At 40.8% G+C, this 24,355-nt stretch overlaps 1 protein-coding gene across 2 annotated transcripts in view; it reads right to left on the bottom strand.

Annotated features, from left to right (window-relative positions):
* Window positions 1-24,355, bottom strand: part of COL14A1 (collagen type XIV alpha 1 chain) — a 173,026-nt gene that overhangs the window by 66,277 nt on the left and 82,394 nt on the right. For both annotated transcript variants that reach the window (XM_026646212.2, XM_026646205.2), the window contains exons 20-32: window positions 22,911-23,040; window positions 21,380-21,502; window positions 20,297-20,446; window positions 19,491-19,607; window positions 16,686-16,832; window positions 13,522-13,596; window positions 11,733-11,872; window positions 10,438-10,561; window positions 9,026-9,169; window positions 5,470-5,634; window positions 3,128-3,166; window positions 2,779-2,917; window positions 45-187 (exon numbers count right to left, since the gene is read on the bottom strand). In XM_026646212.2, the coding sequence (XP_026501997.1) occupies window positions 45-187; window positions 2,779-2,917; window positions 3,128-3,166; window positions 5,470-5,634; window positions 9,026-9,169; window positions 10,438-10,561; window positions 11,733-11,872; window positions 13,522-13,596; window positions 16,686-16,832; window positions 19,491-19,607; window positions 20,297-20,446; window positions 21,380-21,502; window positions 22,911-23,040 (1,636 nt within the window). The remainder of the gene's footprint in view (window positions 1-44; window positions 188-2,778; window positions 2,918-3,127; window positions 3,167-5,469; window positions 5,635-9,025; window positions 9,170-10,437; window positions 10,562-11,732; window positions 11,873-13,521; window positions 13,597-16,685; window positions 16,833-19,490; window positions 19,608-20,296; window positions 20,447-21,379; window positions 21,503-22,910; window positions 23,041-24,355) is intronic.

The raw sequence follows: 24,355 nt of genomic DNA, 5'->3' as shown, positions 1-24,355 counted from the left end.
CCCGAGGGGACAAAAAAGCATGCCATAAGATATAAAATACCTACTGTCCAAAATAACTCCAACAAGTGGCTCATATTTTTCATTTAAAATCTCCCACAGAGCAAATGGCTCCTGGGGTGTGTCAGGGAGTATACGGAAGAGAAAAGTAATGGTGTAGTCTGAAGGCAGCCCCTCAGGGTGCAAGTATCTGTAACAAAAAGAATATTCTGTGAACGGAAGTAATCGCAGTAAAACTGATTTAAAAGCATTCTTTATTACTTTGGACTTGTCTTTTGAAATCAAGAACTTGCAGCCATATGAGACAGGCATCATTTGACTTAGTAGAATCTACTCAACCATGATATAAATTAGAACAATGCTAACCTTGGGATTTTTCCAAATATTTTAATTATAAACTTGATGATGCTTTACATTTTTGAAGTGATAATCTCTGTTCTACTTTATTTTAATTAAAAACTGCAACTAAAACTCCCCCAGGGGGAGGGATAGCTCAGTGGTTTGAGCATTAGCCTGCTAAACCCAGGGTTGTGAGTTCAATCCTTGAGGGGGCCATTTAAGGATCGGGGGCAAAAAAATTGGTCCTGCCTCGTGAAGGCAGAGGGCTGGACTTGATGACCTTTCAAGGTTCCTTCCAGTTCTATGAGATAGGTCTCTAAATATATAAAAGAGTTTCATTTTAGAAACTGAGGGCCTAATCCTGAGTTCAGTGGGAATTGAAGGGGCTTATGATCAAGCCATGAATTATATTAAAAACTACATTTTTAAAATGCATTTTGATACTCTTAAATTTAGTATGTGATGAAAACATAAATGAATTGGAAGACCCATTATAATGGACCTTTCCTTTCTAGTTAAACCTAGGTGACGGAGACTATTTTGGGAACTTTATAATTATGTTTAGAATGTATTTTATAAATATAGAAGCCTTTACATACAAAGGACTTTACATATAAAAATGAAATCTACTCATAGCTAGAAATGGGCAGATATTTTTGGCAAGTAGTTTATTTACCAAAAAATGCATTCATCAGTCAAAGAAAACTATTCGTGAACTCAGGTAAAATTTGGCAAACGGTTTCAGCTGACTAAAAAAAAAAATTCAAAAAAGTTGAAATAGTTCATTTTGACATTTTTGAAAGGAAATGTTTTGATGTCTTATTTTGAAATGACATTTCATTTATAAATGTAGCTAGATTAAAAAAAACTAAAAAGGGTAAAACTCATCCAAAAATGTAAAAAAAACCTTCATTTGAGGTTTAATGCAAAATTTTTATTCTTTGAGTTTTTAGTTTAATTTGAAAAAAAATCAGTTTTGGGTAACCCACAATGAATTTTCTTTTGGCTTTTTCTGTTTGGCCATCAAACCAAAAAATCAGTGGTTTTTGAAAGCCTCTCAGAATTTTTTCAGAAGAGCAGGGACGTTCATAATAAAAGAGATGTTTGTTATTTTATTTCATTTCCTAAAGTTTGGGTTTGTTATTCTACACTAAGCTTTTATTTAAGCTCTGACAAATCTTGAGCAGGGACAAAAGAAAAATGAGAGGTCCAACAGACTAACTGGCTCTCAATTGGAAATATGCATTATTAGTCTGATTTGTAAAACATGTATAGATGCATTAAACTACATTATCTGGGGGGAAAGTTACTGATAAGTCTAACTTCCCACTGGTCCCAGTGCTACTTTGGAAATTGTGTGCTTTTGGATACTGTGCTTATTTTTGGAAGAAAACAGCATAAAAATTGCATTCAATAATCATAATCTATACAACTCACATATGGGATGCATTAGTACATTCTCTCTGCGTATGTGTGTGCACAATTCTTAGGCAAAGTCCTGCTCTTATATCCACTCTCTGAAGCCCTTACCAGCAATATGTTTTCTATTGTGTATTCATCACTCAAACCCCAGCCAAAGTGGGAAGTGATGAAGATTGACATGAATACAGATTTCATGAGAGACCAGGACAAGGTAAAGATGAATTCTGGCAATATGCCAGAGGTGCTGAAGGCAGATTTGCATATATGGGAGATGAAGAATATAAAACATTGCGTGCCAAGAGTCTCTCAAAGATTTCAGTTTGGAAAGCAAATTTAAATCTGAGTTTAGGAGAGTGATGGTAAAGTCAGAGATAAGATACAAAGGACCATTTTATCAGAAGGACAGTTTTGGTCTTCAAAGTATTCAGCGTAAGAAGTTACAGCATTTGTGGAAGTTGATAGAGTCAAGACAGCGTGGTAAATAAGAAATACAATGTTCAGACACTGAGTGTAAGGCCGATGTACATTAGAACAGAATAAAAGTGATGACCTAGGATGAAGTTAACAATATGGTACCCCAGAGAGAAAAATATATGGAGAACTGGATAGGGTCAAAAACAGAATCTTACAGTATTCAAAATCAGACAAGGAGAGGTAGAACTGAAACCAAGAGGGAGTGCAGTGGAGACATCAGGTTTTTGCATGCAGTGCTCAGAGAAGGGAGAGAGATCCATAATATTCAATGTCACAATGAGATCAGATGAGATGGGGGGGAAAAAAAAAGATATCTCTGAGCCATACCTGTAAGGAGTCCTTAACAACACAGAGAAAGACAATCTCAGTACCGTGCAAAGGGTTGAAAACACAGTGAAGCAGTCAAGAAGGCTGTGCTGCTGAGGTAGCCAGAGAGGTAAGGGAAGAGCATGTTGGTCTCCACATTCTTCTGCCATGGAAATGCTAAGTCTAAAATGAGAGATATCCTGCACTGGGCATTAGCACCATTTATATATTAATACTTACTTGGTAGGCTGGGAAACCAAGGCATCTTTATGCAGTCTGTAACACGGATAAACATTAAAAGTACCAGGCTCCATAGATACTCCTTCCACTGTCGAAAACTCCTTTTCAACCAAACCAAACATTTCCATCATTTTAAATCCTGGAAAGCAAAAAAATAAAAAAACTAAAAATATCACTTTAAATGTATTATGTTAAGGGACAAACTGAGCTACATAAAGGAGCTTCATATTACCATGTGGTTAACAGCTGTTATTATAAATGAAAGTAAGTAATTTATTACCTACAGGTGTGCATCTCAGTAAATGAAAATGATTCCATAAATGCAGAATCTATGATCACAATACTGTACCTGCTAAACTGTTGCCATCCTTATATACCAATGGGCAAGCTGGAAAAAATTAAAAATATATTTAAACTCAGAAGAGCAGTACATACTTCAAAATATATCTGTTTTATTTCTTCCTATAAAGAGAAAATTAAACTAATCTCTACCAAGGAAGGTCTGCTGGGGAATCAGTAAACAGTGAGGTCTACATATCTAGTTCTGGGTATCTGTGAGGCAAACCCACGGCTAGACCAGGGCTGCTGACTCAGCTAGGACTCACCCCCCTCCAGCAGAGCCTGCAGTGACTCAACTCTCAGGCAGGGCCCAAGTCAGATGACCCCAGAGCACAGATATTTCACCTTTACTGCCAGAACCACAATTAAGTGGTGCAAGAGCACCACTTGGCTAGGAACCCTCCTGCTGTCTCATGGTGTTACTGACTCTCTAGGCTTCCAGAATGCCCTCAGTCCTGTCCCTGTTCCTTGTCCAAGCCTTGTTCCAGCCTCATCTGTGACCTAATTTGAATGTGCTCCAGCCCTGATCCTGACCTGCTCCAGCTCTGCACCTGCCTCTTAACCCCAGACCTTTGGACTGACTCCAACTCAGCTTCAATCTTCGGCTTGCTTCCAGACTCAGATTACAATCCTGATTTGGCTTGTCTATGGAATCTTTCCCCGACTCTGACCCATAGCCTGTCCGCAGACCCTGGTTTCAGCGTTGCCCTCTTTCTGGTCCTGACTCTGTGTTTGGAGTCAACCACTGCTCCAACCACCAGACATGACAGCCTAGAGCCCAGAGCCTGTGTGTTCCAACACTAGGTGTTCCAGGCTAGCACCCCAAATTAAAGGGCACATTGAAAATGTAGGCCTGAATGACCAATAAATAATATTGCAGAGCTTGCAAAGTCCTGGTCTAATGATTAGGGCCCTACCAAATTCATGGTCTATTGTGGTCAACTTCACAGCCGTAGGATTTGAAAATTGGTAAATTTCACATTTTCAGATGTTTATATCTGAAATTTCACAGTTGTAGTCATGGGGGTCCCGACCCAAAGGAGATTGGTGGCGGGGCGGGATCACAAACCTGGACTCTGAAGGCAGCAACCACAGAGCTTCCTGCAGCCGCAGGAGGTTCCCAGAGGTGGAGGTGGGTCTGATCCCCCCCTCCACCCAGAGCAGCTGTGCAGGGAGTGGACAAATCCTGTCCCTCCCTAGCCAGAGCTAGGAGCCCCCATTGCGGGGGCACTTCCAGCAGCACAGGGAAGATCAAACCCACAAGTCTCCTTCAGCTGCAGGAACCTCTGGGGCTGCTGCCCAGTCCCAGAGCATCCTGCAGCAGGGGAAGGCACCCGGAGGTGGGTCTGGTCTCCACATACCCCCCAGAGCAGCAGTGCAGGGGATGGATAAGTCCTGTCTCCCCCAGCCCAGCCTGAGCTAGGACCCCCTTTGCTGGGGTGCTCCTAGGAACAAGGGGACATTGGATTTCCCGGGGAAGAGCTTGCTTCAAGGTCCATGATGCGTTTTTCATGGCCATGAAATTGGTAGGGCCCTACTAATGATGCATAATGTTGAAACTGCAACCATCAAGAAGTAGATTGTAAGGGTTAAAAAGGGTGCATAGGAATACAAAGAAAGCAACGTTCTTGTGTATTCAGTTCTGGCAGATTGCAGCTCTATATTCATGTCAGCTACATACAGGCCATTTTCCAGGTATGTATATAATGGAACATAATGAGGGTGTGTATGTATGAAACGTGGATCATGCTCTCTGACCACAAGCCCTGGCCCAGAAAGTCCCTCCTTTCCTCTAGTCATAGAGGGTCTAGAAGAATGACATCTCCATGACATTGGAGGGGTGCCAGAATTATAGCAGGAAAGTCTTGCTCCACCCTTCCCCTTTGGGCTATAACTTTTCCAGTTTGTGTGCTATATACATACTCGAATTTGGCCCTGGGGAATGCATTTAACAGATGTTGTTTAAATATGGAATGTTTAGTCAACACTAATCACAGAATAGGTTAAGGGTCTGTAGAAAATAAGAAGTTAGTTAAAAATTGTAGACCAAAATTCTGCTCTCATTTAGCCTGCTGTAAATTCAGAGCAACTTCTTTGTGGTCAATGGAATTACTCTGGGTTTACACCAGTATAACAGAGGTCCCTGAATAACTGCAACCAGAACCCCATTAGTCTTGTACCACAATAATATTGTAGCAAAGATACCTGTAGAGATATTAGAAAACTCACTGTATTTTTCAATAGAATAGAAATAGAATTTTTGGAATAGAAAAGTTAATTATATAAAATAAACTCCTTATTTAGCAGGTATTGAATGTTGCATAGGCACAAATATAAATCAAAATAGCTAACTTGCTGATGCAGTTTCACAGACAAAAGTGATCAGCTCATCTTCAATCTTCTTAAAGGCATCAAAATCATCCACAAAGAAGACATGTCTTTCACTAGGCTTGCTGCCAATGTTAACTAATTCTGAATAATCTGCATCCGCCACACCAATAGCAAAAATGCTGAAACCTATAAAAGAAAAGGAAATATTCTTGTCATTTGTTCATTCGAAGAGCAGAAATCAAGTACAAACATACCATTTCCTTTGGCTCCTCTCCTGACTAAACGTAAAAGTAGAAAAATTCAGTCCTACTTCTTGTTCAGCCAATAGCTAAGCGAAATCAGTTTGTTTAGATTTACGGGAGATAATGCTGACCACTTCTCAATTACAATGTCACCTGAAAGTGAAAACAGGTGTTCGCATGGCACTGTTGTAGCCAGCGTCGCAAGATATTTACGTGCCAGATGCGCTAAACATTCATATGCCTCTTCATGCTTCGGCCATCATTCCAGAGGACATGCTTCCATGCTGATGACACTCATTAAAAAAATAATGTGTTAATTAGATTTGTGACTGAACTCCTTAGGGGAGAAATGTATGTCTCCTGCTCTGTTTTACCCACATTCTACCATATATTTCATGTTATAGCAGTCTCGGATGATGACCCAGCACATGTTGTTCGTTTTACGAACACTTTCACTGCAAATTTGACAAAATGCAAAGATACCAATATGAAATTTCTAAAGATAGCTACAGCACTTGACTCAAGGTTTAAGAATCTGAAGTGCCTTCCAAAATCTGAGAGGGATGAGGTATGGAGCATGCTTTCAGAAGTCTTAAAAGAGCAACACTCAGATGTGGAAACTACAGAACCTGAACCACCAAAAAAAGAAAATCAGCCTTCTGCTGGTGGCATCTGACTCAGATAATGAAAATGAACATGCGTCGATCTGCTCTGCTTTGGATCGTTATCTAGCAGAACCTGTCATCAGCATGGACACATGTCCTCTGGAATGGTGGTTGAAGCATCAAGGGACATATGACTCTTTAGCTCATCTGGCATGTAAATATCTTGCGATGCCGGCTACAACAGTGCCTGTTCTCATTTCTGTATTTTGTGTTGTAGTTGAAATCAATATATTTGAACATGTAGAAAATATCCAAAAATATTTCAATAAATGGTATTCTATTATTGTTTAACAGCACGATTAATCACAATTAATTTTTTAATCGTGTGATTAATCACGATTCATTTTTTTTAATCGCTTGATAGCCCTACTGCAGAGGTCTCACTCTTTTAAGAGTGAATATACTGGTTTATTTTCATTTCAGATTAATCAGCAATTAAACCCCACAGGCTGAGCCTGCTCCACAGTTTCTGCTCATGGGACAGATTTTGAACTAGGAGCCTGATCCTGATGATGTAACTGGGGGGGGGGGGGGAGAGGAGGGATCTGGTTTTGTAAGTTTGAGGAGGAGCAAGCTGTAATTATGCACCAAAATTATTTCTTGACACTTTCCTTTCCACATTATGACAAAGGAAACGACCTGTGTGTATTGTTGTGAATACTGGCAATCGATCTACAGTTCTTAGACGGCCTGACCCAAAGCCTACTCTAGTTAATGGGAGTCTTTCCACTGACTTCAATAGGCATTGGATGAGGCCAACAGAGTTGCCTATAATTTTCCCTGACCAGTAGAAGGACTTTCCTAGTAGAAAATTCCAACCTCTGAAACTCGTTCCTTTCACGGGTACACCAGACTTTCACTGTAAAAATTCTTGTTATTTGTATTACAATAGCACCTACAGGCCCAAACCAATATCAGGGCTCCTTTGTGCCAGACATAGTCCATACACATAGTTAGAGACAGTTCGTGCTCCAACCAGTTTACAATCTAAACAGACAACACAGACAAGGGGGAACAAAGGCACAGAGAGATTAAGTGATTTGCCCAAGATCACATAGCAGAGCTAGTAACAGAGCTCGGGTCTCCTGACGCCCATTCCAGTGTCCTATCCAACAGACCACACTGTGTCTCTAGTGCAGTGGCTCTCAAGGTTTCCAGACTACTGTACCCCTTTCAGGAGTCTGATTTGTCTTGCGTACCCCAAGTGTCACCTCACTTAAACAACTTGCTTACAAAATCAGACATCAAAATACAAGTGACACAGCACACTATTACTGACAAATTGCTGACTTTCTCATTTTTACCATATAATTATAAAATAAATCAATTGGAATATAAATATTGTACTTACATTTCAGTGCATAGTATATAGAGCAGTATGAACAAGTCATTGTATGAAATTTTAGTTTGTACTGACTTTGCTACTGCTTTTTATGTAGCCTGTTGTAAAACTAGGCAAATATCTAGATGAGTTGATGTAACACCTCCCCCCCCCCCACGGAAGACCTCTGTGTACCCCCAGGAGTACACATACCCTTGGTTCAGAACTACGGCTCTAGTGAGCTCCAGCGCACAATACAGGATGTATCTAGTTCATCAATTCTTCAAAATAGTTTGGTTCAGTTTAACTGGAGATCCTTATTTATTTTTGTTAGAGATTGGGGATTTTTGCTGCAACCCTTCTAAATTTAAAAACTAGTGTTATTTTGTAATTCTTTTTTTATTAGTGAGGTGCTGTGCTCAGCCGTGGTTTCAATGTAAACGCATGAAAAATAAATATAGCATGATTCATTTCTTATGCGTCAATATTTGACATTCAAATGATGCAAGTGGACAACTCAATGGAGAGACCATATTGTATTGGGCTACAGGAGCCAGGGACTAGTCAGAGCCCTGTAAAAAACAAACTTTAAAAAAAAAAATAGTGTGTGCATACTACTTATTGAACCAACAGCCATCATAGACACTTATTTCTGCTATCCAGCCCACCCAGAACCCAAGCCTCCTCTTTGTTCTTTTCCTCATTTATGCACTACCTAGCTCTTTGGGGCAGGGACCATGTGTAAATGTTCTGTGCTGTCCCAAGCACATTCTGGGGCTTGGTACAAATACTAAACAACAATAGTTATAATGTTCATAATCTAATTATCGTGCTCAGAAACCATGGTGATGGGCACCAGTATAAAACCCTGAGATAGGTAGTATAAAAGCTTTAAGATAGTTATTGGAAGATGAGCAGCAGATTAGAAGCAGTACAAGAGTCTATCAAAGGTGCTTCATAAGAGCTTGTCTGGAAGGACAATATAGTTCAGACTGCTTCTAAAAGTGAATTTATCTATCGTGGATGACAATATGGACTTGTAGGCCCCTCTCCTGAAAATACTGAAGCATGTGAGTAGTCTGCATGATTTTAAAAACATGCACAGAAATTGAGCCAATAATACTAATAACTACAAATAAATTATATAAAATGCTAGTCATTCCCTAGTGGAATTCAGAGTTTCCCAATGTGTGCTGTCTGCTTTACGTCTGACTTGGATTAGATTTGTAAACCCTTCTGTGGCAGGAATTATCCATATCTTGTATCTGGGCTTAAACAGCGATTATGAAGATGAAGATGGAGGAGCAGGAAAAACTGAAAATGCAAACATTTCTTAATATATGTGTTACCATCTAGTTGCATTTCTCTGGAGACTTTGTTCACATCATCCTGTGATCGCCCATCAGTAATGACCACCAAAACCTTAGGGATACCCCTTCTTATGCCCGAGGCAGTGGTAAACAAGGCCTCCTGTGCATGCTTAATTGCTTTGCCTAAAACAGAAGAAATTCACTATGAAGGAATCTGGTTCATACTAGATTTTCTGTTAATGCTTTATATACTGATGAAAGAACATAGTCACATATAAATTATTAGGTCAAGATTTTCAAAAACATTTACCTAAAGCCAAGCTTCTAAAGCCATGTTAAGACACCTAAATAGATAGCCTGATATTGAAAAGTGCTGAACACCCAGCAGCAAACTCTGACTTCAGTGATAGTTGGTGTGTGCTTGGCACTTTTGAAAATCAGGCCACTTATATAGATGCATAACTATGGATTTAGGAACCTAATTTTGACCCTGGATTTTGAAAGTCTCAGCTCTTGACCTTTGGCTTCTTAGGTTTAAAAAGATATGGCCAAATCCTCTATCCTAAATGGATTTGGTTGAGATGTGGTGGGTCCTATGGTAGTCAGCACACACAAAGTCCTCCCCTCCAAGGATGCAAGTAGTTCAAAAATGCCAGTGCAGAATTTTCTGGGGAAAATGGAAATGTGTAATTCTGGTCACAGCAGAAGGTCAATGCAGAGCAAGTAGTTGCATGAAATTTCTGTGAAGTCTGAGAAGATAAACCCTATGGCCCCAAATAACCCTGCCAATACTCAAGCTGAATTTCCTCCTTCTCAGAAAGCTACCTTCAGGGGCGAAACACAATTCTAGCTAGTATTAGTTATCAGTCCACCTTTTCTCACCACAAAAACCTGAAACCCTCCACTGAGACTTTACTCTCCTCTCTCATAACAAAACAGACCACACCCATTCCTCCTCCATCTGCTGAAACTCACTGCAAATCCCTGCACAACTTCCCTCTCCAGGATGGAGTCTCTCACTTTTCCACCTGCCATTACTTCCCATTCCACCTTCCCCAACCCCCACAGCCATTTGCCTTTCACAGACCCATTTCCCTTCACTGGTCCCCAGCCCTATAGTTGGGTTAAGGCCCAGAAGTGCAGAGGTGCCTCACGTGGGTAGTGCAACCAGGAGATCACCCGGGCTTTCTGGCCATGATAATGTAGGGTATTCCAGTGTCTCGCTTTTCATCCCCACTGCCGACTATCTTCATCCCCACTCTTCTTGCACTAACTAATGCGGGCAGGGGACTGGACTCGATGACCTCTCGAGGTCCCTTCCAGTCCTAGAATCTATGAATCTATGAAACGTCACATGGCCTTATCCTGACAAACCACTTTGCAAATGGAGGGGTAACTCTGTCCAGAGAATGATCATAAGAAACTGTTTCACAGCCTGCAACCTCTCTCACCTGTTTTGGTGTTTCCTCCTTTGTACGCTATTTGCTGAATGGCTTCAAGAAGAGTCTCTTTCGTTTTGTACACATTCAGTTTAAATTCTGTTCTGGGATCATCACTGAACTGAGCTATTGCAACCTGTATACAGAAAACATGCTAGTTAGTAAATACTGCTCTACGTTTAACAAGGGCACGTGAACCAGATCACTTAAAATAAGAGTTGTTTGGACTTTTGCTCCCTCCTTGACATGAAGCCTTTTTAGAAAAAAAATTTAAGATTTCACCACATAAAGTTTAAATTTGTTCTCTGCAGCTTCAGCTGCTGCCTATCACTTTCTGGTATCATTAGGTAGTAAACAGGATGAGGAAGTATTCCCACCTTGGCAAAAGCATTCCCTATCCAGTCCCAGGGCAAAATCCTATACACAGTTGCTCATATATGTATAGTTATTCCCACTCAGAAATAGTTTTACATGAGTAACTGTGAGATTGGGACCGAAACTTAGTACTAGAAATAACATGAGAACCTATTTTTGAGTTATTTCCTCTCCCAAATGTGTTGCTATATGAGCCCTGCCATGCCTTAAATTAAGCATGTGTTTCTGTGAGAATGAGGACTATGTTTGTAAAAATAATTTGTTCTGATGTGAATCAGAAATTAAGAGAAAGCAAGGACTAAGTCTTTCTCTGTGTTTGGAAAGTGTCTAACACCTTTTGGGTGCTATTGTAACCTCAATATTAAACAACAAAATTAAAATGGCATCATTTAAAACAGTGATATACACAGCTGTATTTTTTAAAAGGTTATAAAAAAACTCTTCCAGAGCACAGTGTTTATCATCTTTTCCTGTGCAAGTACTTTAAAAAACATGAATATGGTAATTATTGTAAATATTGTGCTTTATTTTATTTCACATTTATGCTTAGTCTAGAGCAGATGAATTTAAAAAAACAAGAAAATTAAAAAATAAGCTTACAATTTTTAATGTCAGTGAAAACACTATTGTTTCTAGAGGACTAGGATTGAAATAAACACCATGCAGAGGAGCAGCAAAATGCCTAAATACTACTTAAATCCCATTGTGAGGACTTAAGAGAGACTTGAATCATTCTTAGACATTGTGCTGTCTCTCTGGTGAATCTCACCATGTGGAATATATAAAACAAGATACTGCAAAAGAACTGCTGCCGGAACTCAGTTTATATTTTCTAAAGAAGTGTGAAACAATGTCAACCACACTTCGATTGGTTTGATTCTAGACACTAGATACACTTGTTCGGTTATGCTCTCTCTCTTTGTGTTTGTTACCTGAGTTCCATCAGGACCAATTCTGTCCAGAGCTCCAACAGTGCTATACAGGAATCCAATTATTTTATTGAAATTATCATCTCCAATACTCCATGACCCATCCACTAGGAACACTAGGTCAGCCTTGGCAGCTTTGCAAACTGAGGAACAACAAATATTTTGGAAGTTACTTTTTGGTCACTGGTAACATCTTTGTTAATACTCACTAAGGCCTCAGTCCGGCAATCAGATCTGCTGGCATGGACACCCGAGTGCATGCAGAATCAACAGGGATCTGCAGGGGATGAAGCATCTACACTAGCAGATGTGATTACATATCGGGGTTAAGGTCTTAAAGGTTCTTAAATATTTCGCTAAACATTTTAATTTTAAAATAATGTAGCACACACATTTACATAACCCGAGAAGCCTGGCAGGATACACTGAGCCACTGTATTAGGTAGCAGGGCGAGGAATCCTCCATTGCCAGGCTGTGGAGCTGCTCTGCGGAAGCTCCTCCAGCTGACAGACTGAAGTAAGCTCCATAACTCCTTATGTTCCTCCTCCAGGAGACTAGATACGGGTAGCCAGTGCAAGGGAATAAGGAGGAGCCTTACATCCCCTTACAGCCCAGTGCAGGCACACAGAATAGACAACACTCTGGCCCTGTGATCTCCCATCCCACCACCGCCCACCCCTGCATGCTGTTCGGTAGACGGTCCCCATGGAGCTGAGCTCCATCTCACAGAGGAGTTACTCCCCACAAGGCTCCTTGGAATTTCCTCCCTAATTTGCACAGCAATTGCTTAAGGCAAGGAAGTGGGCATAAATTGAGGTTGCCCCTGAAAAAATGTTTTACCCCCTAAGGAAGAAATTCACCTAAGTGACAAAGGTCATTAGAGGAAGACACATAAATCTGACTATTCTTGCTATTTTCAGCTGAAGTGTTCTAATCTTTGGGTATATTTGCTGCTGCACCATTCTATGCAGTGTATAAGATCCCTTTCTTGCTGTATCTACCGATGAGTTCCTCAGCTGGTTTAAAGTGGCACAGCTCCATTGACTTCAAGCTGGGGATCTGCCCTTAAGGCTCCAACAATAAAGCACTCTGAACAGAAACATTTATGAGACTCTATATGAGACTCAGGGCAGTTTATAGGAGATCGATAAGCCAAGAGAAGCCCTTATTTAAAGAGAAGAGTTGTGAGTACTGTAAATGCACATTGCCAATGCCTTTCGCATTATAATATTTTGATGGACTAGAAAAATCATGTTGTTTTATAAGTTTAACAACTGCTAGGACAGTGGTTTTCAACCTGTGTGCATGTGTATGGGACCACAAAAGGTTGTTGTTACCATAGAACAGTGGTTTTCAACTTGTGTCCATTGAACTCTGGGGGTCTGCAGACTATGTCTAAGATTTCCAAAGAGGTCCGCACCTCCATCTGAAATTTTTTAGGAGTCTGCAAATGAAAAAAGGTTGAAAACCACCGTGCTAGGCTATACACTGGTCTACAGTAAAACGTACCTATCTGTTTCCTTCTGTTGCAACATATTTAAAATGTGTTAATTATTTACCAATTGTATGCTCTGCATAAATGCACCAAAAAAGCCCCAAAACAATAAAACACAATTTGGGGACAGTTCCTCAATGCATGTAAATCAGCCCAAATCCATTAGCTTCCATGGAGCTACATCAATTTACACCAACTGGGAATCTGGCCCTGGAAATCTATAATCGTGATCAAAACCAGAAAATGACCTACATGAATTAAGGCTATTTTAACCCATAAACACAGCGCGTATTTACCTTCTTTTGCAGGAGGGATTGTAGGTGGTGGAGCTGTTGTTGAAGGAGAAGTCGGTGGTTGAGTTGGAAATGGTACTAGAAATTAAAAGAAGAGAATACCAAGAAGAAATCTTATCTGAAGACACTGTCACATGTTTTTAGTTATTTGAGGTAAGGCATTTTCTCCTTTTGTTTTGTTTGCAGATACATACCTACCTAGTTATACAGCCCAAAGGCTAGCTTTGTGTGTGTGTACATATGCTTGTGATGTCTACCTCTATTGGCTGGATCTACTACTGCAACTATCAACTGTGGCCTAAATTGTGGCTTTGCCACAAGCCCCATGTAGGATACAGTGTGTTGTGCTGCCCCAGAAGTAACTCAGGAAGCAGACTGTGACACAGACACTTTCCCTTGCTCTGTGGGGACATATCTTTCGCAGGCCCTAGACTTGCGGTGTCCATACTCTGCTGTGCCAGGTATAATTCTCCTTTCCCTTCCTGACCACTCCTCTACCCACCTGCCCAGGAGGGGAAGTAACAACTTCTCAAAGGCTGGTTTCCCCAGCATGCTGCTATACACAACACAGGCAGCCAGCACAGGGAAATAAGGAGGGGCCTTCCATCTCCTTACAGCCTAGTGCAGGCATGCAGAAAAGGCAACAGTCCGGCCCTAAAGGAACTCTTCCTTAGCTCAACTGGTAGAGGTTGGAGTTTTCTCATCTGGAGACCAGATTTGTAGCTCTTTGTGTAATATCGAGCCATTGTGCCTCTTGCTACCTGCAGCGCATGTTTTGTTACAAGGTTACTATGCACAAACAATCTTGAGAAATTGGCTTCCTTGTCTTCTACTTCACATAAAGATGAGTCTCTGAATGGCACTTTCCCAAAAATGAGGCTGAACAAATTATCAGCTACTCAACAGCTCTGCTGTGGTTCTGACAGTGACTGAATAAAGCTTTGTTAGCAAATTTCAATATAGTTTTAGGCTGAGTTCACAGAGATAACATGTACATTCTTGATCTCCACATTTATGACTGAAGAAACGTTCCCAACCTTGTCAGACAACATTCTTTACAGTATTCTCAACATGATTAACGTAGGGAACCACATGCAATGTAGTTAAAGGTTGTTCCTTGAGGGAAAAGTGTATTTGATATTCACCACAATGTACACATTGTGTTTATGGTTACAGGTGATGAGGACAGTTGCATAAAACCATCCTTCAGAAAGAATTCACAGAAAGACTAGCACATAAAGGGATTTGTGTACCCACAGTTACATCTACTGGGCCCAATCTCACTCCCACTGAAACCAATGGGAGGTTTTTCATTGTAAGCTCATCGGAGCTGGGACCTATCTTCTTATATGTTTGTGAGGCATTTAGCTCACTTTATGCTCCTTGAGAAATAATAATGGATACAATTTTCAAAAGTGCCCTGGTGACTTATGAGCCCAAGTCCCACTGACTTTCATCCACTGAGGCACTTTTGAAAATTTTCCCAACGACAACATCGAATATCTGAATCTTTCACTGGTTCTCTGTATTTTGTACCCTTTGGTTTTCTCTGCTGTCCATGTTTTGAAATTCTCTTTAGAGAGTCATTGATTTTACAGCCAGAAGGGACCATTTGTGAACTGGGCTAAAACATCCTCCCCTTGTTTTGTCAGAGGGCTGCGTTTGCCACCCCATTCCTGTGTGTGGTTATTAGCTTCTGGGAGAAATGCATAGCTATGTTTGAGAATGCTCTAGAGGAAGCAACCCTTTGAGCACTATCAGGGTCACATAAATACCACCCTGTACCGGAAACCTACTGACCGCTACACTTACCTACATGCCTCCAGCTTCCATCCAGGACACACCACACGATCCATTGTCTACAGCCAAGCTCTAAGATATAACCGCATTTGCTCCAATCCCTCAGATAGAGACAAGCACCTACAAGATCTCTATCAAGCATTCTTAAAACTACAATACCCACCTGCTGAAGTGAAAAAACAGATTGACAGAGCCAGACGAGTACCCAGAAGTCACCTCCTACAAGACAGGGCCAACAAAGAAAATAACAGAACACCACTAGCTGTCACCTTCAGCCCCCAACTAAAACCTCTCCAGCGCATCATTAGAGATCTACAACCTATCCTGAAAGATGATCCTTTACTCTCACAGATCTTGGGAGACAGACCTGTCCTCGCTTACAGACAACCCCCCAACCTAAAGCAAATACTCACCAGCAACCACACATCACTGAACAAAAACACTGACCCAGGAACCTATCCTTGTAACAAAGCCCGATGCCAACTCTGTCCACATATCTATTCAAGTGACACCATCATAGGGCCTAATCACATCAGCCATACCATCAGGGGCTCGTTCACCTGCACATCTACCAATGTGATATATGCCATCATGTGCCAGCAATGCCCCTCTGCCATGTACATTGGCCAAACCGGACAGTCTCTACGCAAAAGAATTAATGGACACAAATCTGACATCAGGAATCATAATACTCAAAAACCAGTGGGAGAACACTTTAACCTGTCTGGCCATTCTATGACAGACCTGCGGGTGGCTATCTTAAAACAGAAAAACTTCAAAAACAGACTCCAACGAGAGACTGCTGAGCTGGAATTGATATGCAAACTAGATACAATCAACTCAGGGTTAAATAGGGATTGGGAATGGCTGAGCCATTACAAACATTGAATCTATCTCCCCTTGTAAGTATTCTCACACTTGCTTCTTATCAAACTGTCTGTACTTGGCTATCTTGATTATCACTTCAAAAGTTTTTTTTCTCTTACTTAATTGGCCTCTCAGAGTTGGTAAGACAACTCCCACCTGTTCATGCTCTCTGTATGTGTGTATATATATCTCCTCAATATATGTTTCACTCAATATGCATCCGAAGAAGTGGGTTGTAGCCCACGAAAGCTTATGCTCTAATAAATTTGTTAGTCTCTAAGGTGCCACAAGTACTCCTGTTCTTTTTGCGGATACAGACTAACACGGCTGCTACTCTGAAACCTATCAGGGGAAGAACAATTAAAAACCCTCAATGAAAGAGGAAAAAAAAAACCTTTAGCACTAGTGTGGTTACTCTACATTGGTTCTAGCCTCTTGCTCCTACTAGGGACAACCAAGGGTTATCCTGAGGTGGCTGACCTTTAAGAGCCTTCACTTACATGTAGTTTCCATGATGCTTACTCCAGGGCCTTCTATCTCCTGAAGCTGGGCATAGACACTGATTTTATACTCAGTGCCGGGCATGAGCTCAAAGAAGCAATGTCTAGGTGTCCCTCCACCAAGGATTACTTCTTTCTTTTTCCCATCTGGAATTATAAAAGGAACCATTAGAACAGAATTTCATCTACCATTTTACTGAATAAATGTGTCATATAATGGCCTGAAACTGGAAGGGAATGTGACAGTAAATGAAGTGGCTATAAGAACTCTCTATTTATTAACCATTTTGAGCCACATGCTGCCTCCAATCTGGATTAAATTGATCCGTGTGCAGAGAAGCCCACAAAAAGGCCTGGGCACCATTTAATGCTCACCACTCCCAATAATGCTTACGTAGGATTCAAGTGGTGCCTCTGCAAATTCACCCCCTGTGCATTAAAGCTCTGATCCAAACGCCATTGAAGTTAATGGGAATACTCACATTGACTCCAAGGTGCTTTGGATCAGGCCTTCCAGAGATCCCAATGAGAGCTGTGCTGTATTCTGGAATCAAATTTCATTCCCAGTCTGGGCATCTTGCTCTTTGGATTTGCAGTGTGTTCATTAATTTCAGGAAGGACCTAACCAGTAACATCTTTAACCAATTAAGGATCAATATTTATTGGGCTCTGAAGGGAATTCTGTTTAATTCTCAACTGGAGGAAAGAATAACGATATGAACAATGGAGGAAGCATGGGTACTGAAAACAGGGTGATGGATATTTTAATACTTAAAATAAAGCTTTCAGGGGAAGTAAGCATCTGTAATAGTAAGGAGTGTTGCAGGGAAATGAAAGACTATACTACACATTCTATACAGTATTTACTAACAGTGCCAATAGGTCCCATTTGTTGCCAAGTCAAAACCATTTTATGCATACCAGGTTGAGTAGCAATAGTATGAAGATAATTGACAACTGGTTGAATGAGATGCAGAACAAGCTGGACAATGAAAGTTCTTCATGACAGATGTTAATAAGGAGCTATTTGAACGGCTCTTTTGTTCATTCTCAAATTAAGGCTCTCAGGCTAGGTTAAAGACTTGTCTGGCAGTCCTACAGAATAATGAATAGGCACTGAGGAAGCAGAATTTAGGCTAACTCCCAGGTAAGAAGGAAATTTGCACTCCCTCATGCCAGCTAAGATCGTTGCTTTAAAACAGCTTGTCTGTATTTCAGGCCTTCAGATAAACCTTATCTGAATCCATCAATTGTACAATAAAAGGGTCATTATTTTACAATCAAATTAGCATCCACTGTTCATGTTGTCTTTGGTTGACTTGGTTAGGTTTTACTAACTCCACTTCTCAAGTTATTCAAGCTTTTCAAGGATGTCATTCTATGCAAGTTAATTGTTTTTCACCATAAGAAGACAGTGAGTGTCTACTGGGGATGAGCAAATTAGCTTGCATACAGTTAATTCCCCCCTGAACCTCATCTGGATAAGGTAAAGTGCACTGAGCATTCACCATAGCTCCCTTTCCTCAACAGGCATGGACGTCTCCATTTATCAGATGTAAGTGGACGGGAGCTCCACTCTCCCTTCTGGATCTTTATGAAGTAGCCAACTGTACTGATTCCCATACTCCATTCTTTTGGGAGCCACCCTGTACGCCCATACCCACACAATCCAATGGGCTGGAAGCAGCAGATAAGGAACCTAGAGGAGTGTTTCTAGATCAGGGGTAGGCAACCTATGGCATCGAAGGCGGCACGCGAGCTGATTTTCAGTGGCACACTGCCCAGGTCCTGACCACCAGTCCGGGGAACTCTGCATTTTAATTTAATTTTAAATGAAGCTTCTTAAGCATTTTAAAAACCTTATTTACTTTACATACAACAATTGTTTAGTTATATATTATAGACTTATAGAAAGAAACCTTCTAAAAACGTTAAAATGTATTACTGGCACGCAAAACCTTAAATGAGAGTGAATAAATGAAGACTCGGCCCACCACTTTTGAAAGGTTGCCGACCCCTGTTCTAGATCTTTTTGCTGCAGGATGGGAGGCTGAACAAACCCAAGCAGGTGACTTAGCAGGGAGCTGGAGAACAGTAGGTTTGATGAGATGAGATGGAGAAGGATGGCAGCTGGACCCTGAAGATGCTGTGGGAGGGGGGTAAAGAAGCAGAAGCAGAAGCAGGAGCGCCGCCAGCTTTTTTGCCACCCTAGGCGGCAGAAGGTCCCGCCCCCGAAATGCCGCCCCCGACAGAGGCGGCGGAAGGTCGCGCCCCCCCCGAAATACTGCCGACGACCGGGGCGGCCGAAGATCCGGCCACCGCGGTCGCCGCCCCTCAAATGTTAGTACCTGAGGCGACCGCCTAGGTTGCCTAATGGGTTGCGCCGGCCCTGAGCAGAAGGCTGTTGGATCTCCCGCTGGATACAAGGCAGTATCAGGTAAGGGGGTGAGCTGGAGACTGTGTAGTTACACAGAAGATCACAGGGTTGTGTGGAAAAGGGCTGTGCAGCTTTGAGGGGGCAGGGCTTTAAATGGCTCCGATAATGTGGATAACTATCCAAACTTGTACCTTAAGGGAACTCTAACTCCAAATCTTTTGTGGTTCGTTGGTTTCCAGGTTCTGTGTAGTTCTGCTCTCCTCCACTTATTTTAAACACTGCCATTGAATTACTTTTACAATTTTACTAATTGTAGGAATGGAAATTTTGTTTGCAAACTTCATTTAGATCCAGTCCTGTGGTTCTCTACAAGCAGAACTCCTACAAACTATAAAGCAGAGTGGCTATGTAACGATGTACTAACTTACCGACAAGCGATTCTGCCACTATCCTGTATGCAGTAGCATGACTGTGAAGCTGCCACTGGGCACAAACACTAGTCATGCGCACTTGATATGTATCCAGATTTGTCACGCCCAAGTACACTGCAATTGAACATAAAAACAAATAGTCGCTGCTACAATAAAAATGCCAGAAAACAAGAAAATTCTGCAATATAATTATCCAAAAATCAGAAGAAAAAGTGAAAAAATTGAGTGATCACTTTTATTAATGAATTTTAAAGAAATAATTGTAATGCAAAACCCTGCATAAAAAATAATCCCCAAAACAATATCTAATAAAGGACAGGAAGCAGAAAGACAGCATCTACATCCTGAGTCCACAGATCTGGAATTTGAGAAGGGCCAATAAACAGTGTTAATAATTCACTTAAAAGGAAACACGTTACTGATGTAACAACACTGTTGTCAAAGCTGAATTTAAGGTTAAGGTTTCCATGATGTAAAGCCTAACTCAGATGATTTCAAAGGATTGCCTGATCAGAAAAAAGAAAACAGACTTTCATTAAGCAAATTTATAGTTACTAGAGTTGAATGATAATAAATAATATCTGTTTTATGACCTGTGTTGTGTTAATTCCAGCAGGAAACATTTTAAAGCGCTATACTGTCTGATGAAAAAAGGCTTTTCCTTTCAGCAAACAAAACTAGCTCAAAATACATAGAAGAGGAAAAGAATTCCATGTGAGAATTCATTCAGGGAGTTGTGTGAAGCTAAAGTTACAATGGAAAAATGGTCCATAGAGATCTGAACAGCATGAAATCATTCTTACATGTTTTGGCTGTGCCTGCTAGGGCATCACTGAAGCCTGTTGAGTATGAAGCAAATACTTTAACACTATACTCAGTTCCACTAAACAGATTTAGAATGAGAATGGTGTTAATATCATCTCCCACGAAGGTCTCTAGTGCTGGTCCAGGGACTGAAAAAGAATAGAATACTTCATAATTAAAGGAATTATCAGGCAGTAAAAAAAAAATCATAATCTGCAGTCAAAAATAGGTTTATTCCTAAACATACTGCTTTATTATTACTTGCTTAGCCCCAGTGGTGCACTCAGTGCAGTACACAGAATTGAAGACACTCCATAACCAGAGCAGCTTACAGTCGAAGACAGACATGTGGAAGCCAGCACACACTGAGGAATCCAGCAGTGACATTCATTTAGGTCTCGACATTCGCACTTGCTAAGCCCCTTTTGTGCTGCTCCAGTGGAACAAAGGGGACTCAGCACTGCCCTGAATAGGCAGCTGAAGATTCCCTTGGCTTGGAGGCATAACAGGATCTGGGGATCCCCACCCACAAAACAAGTCCCTACAGGGCTATTGCAAACCTGCATCATTTAAAGGAGCTCTGAGGCTGGGAACAGGAACAGTGTAGAACTGGCACCAGGACAAAGAGCTGCAAACACTGCCATGTCTATCTTAACTGAACTCACTGCTTACAGCTTAGGATATAGCTTAGAATTCAGCCCTTGGAGTGTTTTCTTTTTAATTTTTATTTCCTCCCCATTATAACAGTAAACTCAGTTCTCATGGTCATCATGAAAGAAATGTTTTTCAGAGGGATTTGAATGAGGGGGTGTGGCTTGGCTAACTGTGAATGAAGTCTACAGTTAGGTATCCTACATATCTACAGTTCGGTATCCAAAAATTAATGCATCTAAAATTACAGGGCACTTTGAAAAATTGAGTCTAAATCTCTGTGAACTACTTTGAAAATGTATCTCTATAGGCTCTCAGCATTTTAGTTGCCGTTAGTTATAGTTTTTTGTTTTATGTGGGACTTTTTGCAATAGATGTGAAAACTGAAAAAGCAAAAATAGAAGCCAAAGCAACCAATTTTGAAAACTCACTATTGATAGGTTTGTAGACAATCCTGTAACCCATTGTTGGTGACGGAGGGGCATCCCAGCTAATACGTAATCGGTTGTACCACTCATCTGAGACCCTTAAATTTCTGGGGGCAGAAAGAGGCACTAAAAGCAAAACAAATTGTGAGCTTCCATATCTGCATCTCTTACAAGCATTTGTATAAAAGATAGACATGCATATAAATAATAACCCAGATTACACATAACTCTAGCTAAGGAGACCAGTTCTGCCCCCAGGTACACAGGCACAACTTCCAAAAGCCCAGAGGAGCCACAGCTGTGTGTCTGAGAGAGGATCTGGACCTGCTGAGTCAAATTCATCCCCGGCATTATGCCAGTGAATTAAAAAATGGAGTTTCTAAAAGAGTTATAGCAAGGATTCATTTGGACTGTTGTGTCTATCGCATAAGTATTGTAATTTCAAATTAATACACAGCCTTAATGTAAAAGAAAAGGAGTCAAAGGGAATTCAGCGATAATGATCTTTCACGTATATATTTCCTTTCAACTCAAAGTATCCCAAGGTGCTTTATAAATTTGGGCCCTGATTCTGCAAATGCTTTGCACTTGCTAAACTGAAGTCAATGGGACTATTCATATACTTAAAGTTAAGTATGTTTGTAAGTGCTTGCAGGATTGGGGACTGAAAGTGATACACAAATTATGCACAGAGATAATTTCATCTACCATTGAAATACAGCCACTTATCGGGTGGAACATGCCATCTGTTTAGCAGAGCACAGTAGGTCTATCTTTTTTCCATTTTATCCACAGGTTGAATTTGGTTAGAGAGAATGTAGTGACCTGTGTTGGTATGTTGGCTAGAACTAATATAACAATTCTGCTGAAAAGTTCAACAGGGTCTTTCACAACTGCAAATGGTCAGGAACTTTTTAAAAAACATTTCATCCAAAAGAAATCTCTCCAACAGCATAATGGCTGGGGCATCATTATCATCACTTTCTACAGAACATGAACTCCGTGGTGGACTCCCAAATCATAAGAACATAAAAACGGCCATACTGGGTCAGAACAAAGGTCCATCTAGCCCAGTATCCTGTCTTCTGCAAGTGGCCAATGCCAGGTGCCCCAGAGGGAATGAACAGAACAGGTAACATCAAGTGATCCACGCCCTGTTACCCATTCCCAGCTTCTGGCAAACAGAGGTTAGGGACACCATCCCTGTCCATCCTGGCTAATAGCCATTGATGGACCTATCTTCCATGAATTTATCTAGAATTTAATCAAGAACTGACCGGCCTTGCTCCCTTTCTGCTATCTGACTGTGTCACAGCACAAGACATAATCAAACTTGATTAAAAACAGTCAGATGTTTATCAGTCAATGCAGTGGGACTTGTATAAAAGTTCTGATTCATATATTTCTCCATTTTTAAATTGAACCCACGTTTTAACTTGAACTCAAACGTTTGCATAGTATGAGAAAATAACAAAACAAAACATCTCTTACTCATATCTTTCTGACTGCCTAGAAACAGAAGGTTTGTACTTACAGGTTTTTCCAGGAGCTGAGACACGGACTCCTTCCCCATCAGAATAGATGGGAGTGACAGTAACTTTGTATACCGTATCTGAGAGCAGTGGCTGAAGAAGAAGATTGTTTTGTCTTCCAGGTACCATCACCTGGATGGTTGGAACATCAGAAACAGACAAGGTTGATTATTAGCTTCTTAAATCCTTTTATAAACACATATGATCTCTGCCATCATATACCTCTCCCACTTCTGTACAGCAATTTATTCCTAATGAGCTGGTTTACATTTTAAATATGTTTGTGATGCTCTATTTTGACAACAGTTGCCCTCCCTAAATAATCAGCGGACTTGTTCACTATACATATCTAAGATAGTAATGTACTAAGAGAACCTGCCTATGATAGACAGCTATATCTGCATGTATGGACTATCACTCTGTACTAAATCTCTGAGCCAATACAACTTTCAAATATTCCTTAGATCAGTTATATTAACTGCATGATTACTATCCAAAGAGTGGTTTCACTATAGAGGGTGGGGGCATCTGTATATTTTGCTTACTCTTGGTCCGAAAGGGATTGCCCAACACTGTACCTGTTAACTAAGGCCCATCTAGGTGTAATTTAGGGATTATTCCTTATTCCATGAAGCACTTAAGTACGTGTTTTAGTTTAACTTCAGTAGGACTAAAGCACTTGCTTAGGTGCTTTGCTGAATCGGGACTAAAATGCCGGGTCCTGCAGCTTTACCATTTACATTTATGGGCATGTGATCCAGCTCAAAAATCATAAGTATTTTTAATAGCTAGAGTTTTAATATCTTTAATAAAATTTTATTTTATTTTTTTAAGTAATAACTGATTTTTGACTATTAAAAACATAGACACATCTATATTGTCTAATTGGTTTGGTTTAAGCTTTCACTGACCTGAAAAAAGTTAATCTGGGATTAGAATTTAAGAAACCTCTGGCTATATCAGATGAAACAGAAGAATATTGCCCATTATGCTGTATATTTTTGCTATTGCCTTGTACTGTAGTATCATATATGCTATGTATATTGTGACAGACCCAGACCAGTGTGGTACAGGAGTCTGGTAGAGGGCAAATATACTGGTCACTGGAGTAGTTTTCTGTTCCCTGAGTGACCAGAGCAGGGGCTTTACTAGAGTAATCAGGAACCTGCTAGAACCAGTTATGGCAGACAGGCTAATTAGGACACCTGGAGCCAATTAAGAAGAAGCTTCTAGAATCAATTAAGGCAGGCTAATCAGGGCACCTGGGTTTTAAAAAGGAGCTCACTTCAGTTTGTGGTGTGAGTGTGAGGAGTTGGGACCAAGAGGTGCAAGTTGCTGAGAGTGTGCTGCTGGAGGACTGAGGAGTACAAGCATTATCAGACACCAGGAGGAAGGTCCTGTGGTGAGAATAAGGAAGGTGTTTGGAGGAGGCCATGGGGAAGTAGCC

The sequence above is a fragment of the Terrapene carolina genome, unplaced genomic scaffold (assembly GCF_002925995.2).
Source record: "Terrapene carolina triunguis isolate 2854851 unplaced genomic scaffold, T_m_triunguis-2.0 Scaffold58, whole genome shotgun sequence".
NCBI lineage: Eukaryota > Metazoa > Chordata > Testudines > Emydidae > Terrapene > Terrapene triunguis.
The sequence above is the reverse complement of the archived record's forward strand: the minus strand, read 5'-3'. Positions and strand labels throughout refer to the sequence as shown.